The 9,473-nt window shown below is 37.2% G+C and overlaps 1 protein-coding gene across 1 annotated transcript in view; it reads left to right on the forward strand.

The window, feature by feature from the left end:
* The window catches only part of LOC107697992 (E3 ubiquitin-protein ligase MIB2-like), a 75,556-nt gene that overhangs the window by 18,339 nt on the left and 47,744 nt on the right, over positions 1–9,473 (forward strand). The window contains exon 3 of the mRNA XM_016498898.1: positions 1,519–1,690. Within this exon, the coding sequence (XP_016354384.1) occupies positions 1,519–1,690 (172 nt within the window). The remainder of the gene's footprint in view (positions 1–1,518; positions 1,691–9,473) is intronic.

The raw sequence follows: 9,473 nt of genomic DNA on the forward strand, positions 1-9,473 counted from the left end.
GTGTGTGTGTGTGTGTGTGTGTGTGTGTGTGTGTGTGTGTGTGCGTGAGTGTGAGAGTGTGTTAGATAGGGCTGTGCAATTAATCGAAATACAACGATTATGGAAACACAATAATCGAGATAAAACTATTATTGCTCCCATTCTGCCCCCTTTCCAGCAGTTTCCTTCCTCCATAAAAGCCCAATTTCACATGCAAATCAGTAAAATCATGTAACGAGACTTTTGCCAAACGGGACGTGCTTGATTTATTTAAGTTGATTAGATTTATTTATGTTTTTAAAAGCGTGGTAACTTCTGTAAAATGGGACTGCTTGATTTATTAAAGTTGATTCGATTTATTAATGTTTCCCAGGAGGATTTATATGCACTGCATTTATATGCAGAAGATGGACATGTAAAGTCATCTTTTAGCTCAAACGGTCAAATACAAAATAATAAATATTTTCAAAAATATGTAAAGAATAAATTCAAAAATGTATCAAAATGCAGCGCTTAGTGATTATTCACATAAACTCTCGTCGGTCATGTAAGAAATGAACTTAAATAGTTGAGAATGAAAATACATTTGTTGGATCCGTGCGCTCTTAAAGTGACAGCGGGCTGATATTCCTGCTGATGACTGTGTCTTTTGTTGTTTGATTAATATTAAGCACAAAGACAAAATCACTCGCTGCTCTTGAGTGAAGGACTTTTGTAACTTCAATAAAAAACAAAGAAATTTTAATTATTACAGTGAAGACTATGCTTTTTTTTACATTCGATTATTAATTTCTGTTGTAGGCTGTTAACTGAATAGCCGAGCCTACTTTAGACTTGCAATAGCCTTAAATAAAACCTTCTAAGCACAGTTTGTTTCATTTGTATCTTTTTATACTATTGTATTTGTCCTTTTATTGCTGACAGTTAATTATTTTCAATAATTTTGAGGAGTTTGTTTGTTTGTTCTTTACTAGCTAATATTATACCCTAGTTCTCTGCTGTGATATTGAGAATTGTGAAATTTCGCTGGTCTCTAAAATGTAGATGTCATAGCAATCTTATTTACAGAAAATATGTATTTGATATATCACTATCTTTAAATAAATCACTCATAAAGTTTTGGTCATATGGCCCACTCATAATCGGGTTAAATAATCGTGATTACAATATTGACAAAAATAATCGTGATTATGATTTTTGCCATAATTGAGCAGCCCTAGTGTGTGAGTTCTTTTTATCTTTCAGCAGGAGACTGTGGCTCTTGTGTTTATAAGGAAATGCTTAATGCTTTTGCCGCATCATTAAAACCAGTCTCATCTGCCTCAAACGACGTGTTTCTGATTAATGGAGTGAAAGCCTCTGGAAAACAGACATGCAGACAGACCTTAAAGGGCCATGAGCGTGTTCAGAGACTCACTGCGCTGCTGTCGTCTTCAGCGTTTGCTGGATTCTAGCAGAAGATGACCTTATGAAATGAATTAGACATGCTGATCTTTCATTCAATATACCCTTGTGTTCACTTCCCTTTCTTCCTCGTAGGTGTCCGACATTCAAACATCATCTGTGACAGCTGTAAGAAGCATGGCATCATGGGAATGCGCTGGAAGTGTAAGGTGTGTTTCGACTACGACCTGTGCACTCAGTGCTACATGAACAACAAGCACGACCTGACGCACGCCTTCGAGCGCTACGAGACGGCGCATTCGCACCCGTGAGTCTTCTGTCTGTTCTCTGCATGACTCTGTTCCCGCTAGCGTTGTCTAAATGTCAGCCCACTGCTCTCATTCTCGTAGAAACATCAGTAAGCATAAGCCTTCTTTTCTTTTCTGATGCAGGACACAAGACAGATTCTGTGTGAATACACTTTTGATGATAGTGATGGTATGAATGACCTAATAACTCCTAATAACAAATGTGTGTACAGTAATGCACTTACAGTGGAAGTCTTTTAGCCAACACCAGAATAAACAAGGCCTAGAGTGAGTAAAATTGCTTGCTAAACCTGCCAAGCTGTTTATATCTGTTATTTCAGCTCATTGATATGTGCTAGGATAACTGAAATAGACATGATGTAACGCCTCTTAATGGCGTAACAAAAAAATAATCGATATAAAAAACAATTTCCCCAAAAGAAAGATTTCCTTTGCGGTTCAAATAATAAATGTACTTTTTTTTTACTAAAAAACTTAACTAAAATAACATATGAGCTTTACTTCTGCGTTTAAACCCTCCGGGATATTTTCTTCATACAGTATATTTAATTTATGTGTATTTCACTTGATTTTGCAAACAAATACTTAATATTTTATGCAGTGTTGCTTCTCAAGTAAATTTATTTTGTTTCAATTATATTTTTACTGTAAATCAAGAAAAATAAAGACTAGGTAGGAAAACTTAAGCGGTATTTATTCTGAAATGTGATGCTTTGTTTTTTTTAAAGTGTAATTAAATTCAGTTACAGCAGGGGTGCCCACAATTTTTTGTTAGGGGATCTGCTTTTCAAATGAGATAATCACTGAGATTTACCAAATGAAAAATAAATACATGAATAATAAAATACATATAAAATAAATAAATAAAAAGCTTGTTGGGATGTATCTTTATATTGCATTAATTTAATTATTAATTAAAAAAAAATAATAAATAATAATGTTCTATTCTTAGTAGGGCTGGTCGATAATTTGATAACGATAATTATCGCGATATAATTTTCCTCTATAAAACGATATGAAGAGTTCGATAAATGTTCGATATAATGTCTATGCGCCAAAAAACGGAACGAAAAAGATCCAGTGTGAAGCGCTTGAATTCAGCGATGAACACAAACGACTCTGTGATTTAAACTAGTTTAAAGCCAAACAGGAGAAACGCTGTGTGCAACGAGACAGTCAGAAGGCTTTTCAGTCTACAAATCGCCATCATTTACCATGGATTTACTGTAGTAACACTCACTGCACCATGGTATTGTGGCAGAAATTTGGGATATTCACACTGAATTTTATTACAGGAGTAATGGTAGACCTATATAATTGTAGTATGTATTTGTGATTAAGCTATAGCATGTGTGCATTTATACTGAATGTTTTTAGACTGCTGTTTTTCATACAAATATGCTACCTAAAAACCATATAGTTATATTTTTACCATGGTGTTGAGGTGCTATATGTGTGGTTTTAACTGTGTTTATCATGATTTAAATATATGTTACTATGGGAGACCGATGCTTAATTTAAAAATGAATAAATAAATAAAAAACTTAACCATTTAAAACTGAGGTTGCTACAATTTTTAGAGATGTTACTGATTTTGATAATGAACAAAAATTTACCTCTGCATCCTAACTCAAGCTACTATCAAATGTGCATTTCTGAGAGACAAAAAGTGATATTATTATTATTAATATTATCAGGCAACCCAAACCTGTTTCTTGATTTGAAAAAATATCACTCATTAGAAAATGCAGAAACTAAGAAATACATTTTTCTATTTAGATATTTATTTTGTTAAGGAAAATGAATGGTCTGGTTTCTACAACTTTCACTTTGGAGCAAAAATCTGGCTTTAAACTGGAAAGAAATAAAGATTTGACATTTATCGTGATAATTATCAATATCGACTGATATGGAAAAAATTATCGTGATAATTTTTTTGACCATATCGCCCAGCCCTAATTCTTAGTATCCCATAGAACTTGGCCTGCATTTACCTAAAGCAGTGGTTCTTAACCTTTTTTTACTCCAAGACCCCCTCCTCTCCAAATCAATACTGCAAGGCCCCCCAACCTACAGATATTCTGTACAACTTAAAAGTATGTAAAGCTCAATTCTACAGTAATTTTAACAAATAAGCACAAGTCAACCTGCCATACCAAACAAGACGACATGAAGATACCAAAGGACTGCATATAAACAACGGATCCATTCAGAATCACTAAACACACCAAAATACAAATGAAAAATAAAACCATTCTGAACTCAGTGATCTGAAAGTGGCTCGATGTCATCAGTGAATAGTTCCTCTGTCAGTCTGTGTTTGGAGCATCTGATGCCCATATGTACATAAACACCACTGATCCTCACAAACTTCTCTAAAACATGTGAGCATCCGTTATTAAACACTGTATACAATATGCTGTATACAACTATGTGAATTCATTGAAGTGAGAGCGCACATACACAGTTCATTTGCGCATCAATAATAATGGACACACGCATGCATAATGTACTCCTGTATGTCACTGTAATCATCTTTACCTTGATTACAGTCGTCATCCATCAAAACTTGACTAGCACAATACTGGCTTGCTTTATCCAGCCGAGAGCTGTAGTTTGCTTATCATATGCTCATGCAGCGGTCAGGTGTTTTAAGCTGCTGTTCGAAACATAGAATATCACAGAATACGTAGAGAGGTGGTGCTGTTATTTATTTATATGTAGCATTTGGACCAATCAGACACACAACTATTTGTTATATTTAACAAATAATATCTAACGCCCCCTCACCTAACCAAAGGGCCAACTATGAGGGTCTATGAACCCTTCCCCCGAAGTGCCACTAACACCTCAAAAGGGCAGAACAGGCCTCTGGTTCCATGGCAACCAAAGACAAACCATCTGATTAGTGGTCGACCGATATTTGGCATTTTTTAAATATCGGCATCGGCTGATAAGTTTTTCTGTTTGGGCGATGTGTTCGAGGCGGGACTTTTATTTTGACTGCGCACACAGTGTTCACATTCTCCTTGTTCGCTGTCGTCGTTAACAGTTCTGTCTAATATGGACAGAAATCTGTCTAATAATCAGAAAGAATTGTTAAACAAAGGAATTAAAATGTATACAAAAAAGGTAATTATTTATGTACATTTCCCTTTTGAGCTAATTTGCTACATATATTTGCTTTTAAATTATTATAAGTACATCTCGCACCCCCACCCCCCGGTTGAGAACCACTGACCTAAGCATATTTAAATGATGTGCGATATTTAAATGATGTGCGATCTACCTGCATTGCCTTTGCCATCGCCTGGTAGATCGCGATTGACCTATTGGGCACCCCTGAGTTACAGTGTGTTTCACTGCTTGTATGTGTTTAAAATATCCAAGCCGGTCTCCAGTCTCAGCTATGCTGCTTGCCTTGGTACATGATTTTAAAAAAACATCTTCAGGAGAGAGAATGTGTGTGTGTGTGTGTGTGTGTGTGTGTGTGTGTGTGTGTGTGTGAGAGAGAGAGATACACACACACACACACACACACACTGCCACCAGCAGGTGCTTAAAGGCATAAACTCCCTCATTTTACTCTGCCATTAACAGAGAGAGAGAGAGAGATCTACAACCACGCAAATACAGCCGTGCACCACTTCACTGCGTCACCATATGTATTTATTCAGTTATTCAAGAAATACTTTGGATTATCTCTAGGGATGTGCAGTACAGCTTAAAATCGTATCTAGACATTTTTTCATGCTAGGTTTTTGTTTTTCAATCAGAGGAATCTTTACTGCACTCGGCAGAATTCTGGCACAGGAATCAGAATTGATTAGTTCTTCGTTCTTGATTCAGAGTTCTGGTCCGAGAATCGTTCGTTATTTCATCACGTGAGAGCCACATGTGCTATATGCAATTAGTTCCCCTCCCGAGTCCCTACTTCTGTCTGGTCTGTTCCAAAATACAGACATACAAAATATACAATATATACAACATTTATTATCACACTGTTTTTAATAACTATAAATATTGTCACACAATAAAGCTTAAACACTGCTTTAAGGCATGTGCACATTGAGGAAAACAAGTTCCCTATAGGCTACATTTTCTTTTTCCTATCATGGCCATAATTTCTTATGCAGCATTGCAAAAGAACCCATAATTTGGGACTGAACTAATCATTTCTGTTTCCTGTGCATAGTCTGTATGACTTTCACTTGACAGAAGACCGAACGACTCAGACCATGAAGGAGCAAAGAACCAAGTCAGTAGAATGATCCAATCTTCCCATCACTGCTTGTGTACTGATATCACTGCGGTGTTACACGCTGCACTGCCGTCTATCGATGTAGATAAGCATGATCGTCTCCGAGTTGCATGTAAATTACACTGATACTAGTGAGTTTTACAGATCATTAGCTGTCTAACAAAAGTGAAGCAACTTAAGCATGTAGGGTATAAGAGTGAATCAGAAAATTCAAGATTTGATCAGATTGGTGTTGAACAACCCAAAGAACCAAATTCCACAAAGAGGCCCAGGACAACAAGACAACGTCATAAATCTGCCCAGATCCTAGCGCCAGCCAGTCTGAAGCAAGCCTAACCAACCAGCTCTTTCACAGAACAGCTTGCAACATTAACACAAAAGAACACTTATTGATAATCCAGACTCAGGAAGGAGATTGTCAATTTTGGGGCAAGTAACCAAGATTGATGGTCAAAGAGATGCACAGCCTGACCATCACATGTAAATCCATGATAGTAATCACAGAGCTAAAGACTTTCTTCGGATTGACTCCCCCCCCCACCTAGAGGACAAGAACCAGACTGAAATTCTTAATGAGACCTTTTAACCTTTTTGTGCCTCACAAAGCACACCCGCACGTTCACAGAACGATACATACGTAGATGCATCTAAAATCATCTTAAAAAGGACTTAGAAATGAATATCAGTCCATTGCATAACTCTATATCATGTATGTAACCCACACATTTGACTATCATGTCCTAATCACTTATTGTGTATGTATTTTGAATAACTATTGAATAGTTTATAGGATTATATTCATGTTGGGTATGTATGAGTTTGAAAATTCATGCTTTAAACCTTTCTATCAATCAATACTTTGTAAAATATATTATATTCTGGTTATAGAAACCATGTCCAAATTATACTCTGCAAGAGCGGGAAAATTCGGACCATGTGACTGATCAGATAACATGTTGATTTATGTATTGGGAGGAGAAACATTGCAACACCCCTAGCTAAGACAATGTCTAATTGGTCAAGACACATTTTGGGATGTGTCCAACAGGCCGGTTTAAATACTCAGGACACCATTAAGTCATGCTTTTAGTCACTGCTTTTAGTCATGCTTTTAGGTCTTTTTCCTTGCCTTTTTGCCACCGCGTTTTGCCACTGCTTTTTAGCGCTCTTTGAGTGTGCTCTGGTGAACATGATTTCACCAAGTACAACATGTTGTAAGGGGTCATATGATGCGATTTCAATTTTTCCTTTCTCTTTGAAGTGTTACAAGCTCTTGGTGCATAAAGAAGATGTATGACTTTCACTTGACAGAAGACCGAACGACTCAGACCATGAAGGAGCAAAGAACCAAGTCAGTAGAATGATCCAATCTTCCCATCACTGCTTGTGTACTGATATCACTGCGGTGTTACACGCTGCACTGCCGTCTATCGATGTAGATAAGCATGATCGTCTCCGAGTTGCATGTAAATTACACTGATACTAGTGAGTTTTACAGATCATTAGCTGTCTAACAAAAGTGAAGCAACTTAAGCATGTAGGGTATAAGAGTGAATCAGAAAATTCAAGATTTGATCAGATTGGTGTTGAACAACCCAAAGAACCAAATTCCACAAAGAGGCCCAGGACAACAAGACAACGTCATAAATCTGCCCAGATCCTAGCGCCAGCCAGTCTGAAGCAAGCCTAACCAACCAGCTCTTTCACAGAACAGCTTGCAACATTAACACAAAAGAACACTTATTGATAAACCCAACTCAGGAAGGAGTTTGTCAAATTTGGGGCAAGTAACCAAGATTAATGGTCAAAGAGATGCACAGCTGATCATCACATGTAAATCCATAAAAGAAATCATGAGCTACATACTTCCTTGGACTGGTTTCTCCCACCCAGGACAAAGACCAGGCTCCTTCTAGACCTTTTGACCTTTTTCTTCTTCACGAAGCACACCCTCACGTTCACAGAACGACAGAGAGACTGTCTTTTACATATGTAGATGCATCTAAAATCATCTTAAAAGGACTTATAAACGAATATCAGTCCACTGCATAACTCTATATTATGTATGTAACCCACACACTTGTCTATAATGTTCTAATCACTCATCGTGCATGTATTTTTAATAACTATTGAATAGCTTATGGGTTCATATTCATGTTTAGTATGTGTGTGTTTGAATCTTCTTGCTTGAAATGTTCCTTCCAATCAATTCTGTCAAATGTATCATATTCTTGTTATAGAAATCATGTTCAAATTATACTCCGCAAGAGCGTGAAAATTTGTATCATGTGACTGATAAGATAACATGTTGATTTATGTATTGGGAGGAGAAACATAGCAACACCCCGAGCTAAGACAGTGTCTAATTGGTCAAGACACCATTTGGGATCTGGCCAACAACCATGTTTAAACACTCAGGACACCATCAAATTATGCTTTTTCTTGCCTTTTTGCCACCGCGTTCTGACGCTGCTTTTTAGCGCTCTTTGAGCGTGCTCTGGCTTACACTCCAGCTGCTCCTCCAAAACAATGAGGAGATACGCCATCTAGTCTCGTCACTCTTCTTGCTGGCTTCTACTTTAGTTTCTTTTCTTTTCCGTTGAGAGTTTCGTGTTCTGAGTTAAGTTTTGCCGCAACGCTGTGTCTCCGAGTCCGACCTTGAGTGCCCGTATAAAACTTCAACCAGCCCACAATGCCTCCACTTTAGCCAATGCCCAAGACTTCACTACGAACGACCTCTGAACTTCCAGCCAATCGGCAACCTTGGGAAACCCCTTTCTGCAATGACTACAACAAAAGGGAATCCCTTAACACAAAGGCAACGCAAGTACAACCTCCCGATTCTAGCTGAACTGGTGCATTTAATATAAAGTTAGTTAATAGCCTCATTGAGAGACTCAATGCGAGGGTTAATTAGATGATTGATGGTTGTTCAGGTCTATGCAATTGCATATATTGCTATAAACTTGGGATTTCATATTTTCACTCTTCTAAACTCATTCTTTCCTCACTTTCTCAACTTTCTGCAACTTGAGTGAATGTATGCGCGCGTATGTTTATGTGTAAAAGAGAAGTATCTTGTGTTTTGTGCTTACAATTTAATGTCTTAAACTGTCGATCTTGTTACTGTGCTAATAAATAGTGTTTTCACTATATTTTGGATATTAATATCCATGCAGAGTTGATGTTGTACGGCTTGTTCAATGTTTTCTACCATACCAATGTTTACATTCATTTTTCTGTCTTTGGCATTTTTTCTGTCTACTGGCTTTACACCTTTTCTGCTTCTTTGGCCATACATGTGCTGTTTCTGCCTTTCTGAAGACATCTGTAAATGTACTGTTCAGTACTGACACTAATTTCCTAGCTCATTGGAATGTGATGTGATCTGCTCCAAGAGTGCTGATATCAAGCGTGACTGAAAGCTGAATTTCCATCAGCCATTACTCCTGTATAAAGTGTCACATGATCCTTCAGAAATCATTCTAATATGCTGATTTATTATTAGAATTATCAATGTT

Source organism: Sinocyclocheilus anshuiensis, unplaced genomic scaffold (assembly GCF_001515605.1).
Source record: "Sinocyclocheilus anshuiensis isolate Anshui unplaced genomic scaffold, SAMN03320099.WGS_v1.1 scaffold1950, whole genome shotgun sequence".
In the NCBI taxonomy this organism is placed as follows: Eukaryota; Metazoa; Chordata; class Actinopteri; order Cypriniformes; family Cyprinidae; genus Sinocyclocheilus; species Sinocyclocheilus anshuiensis.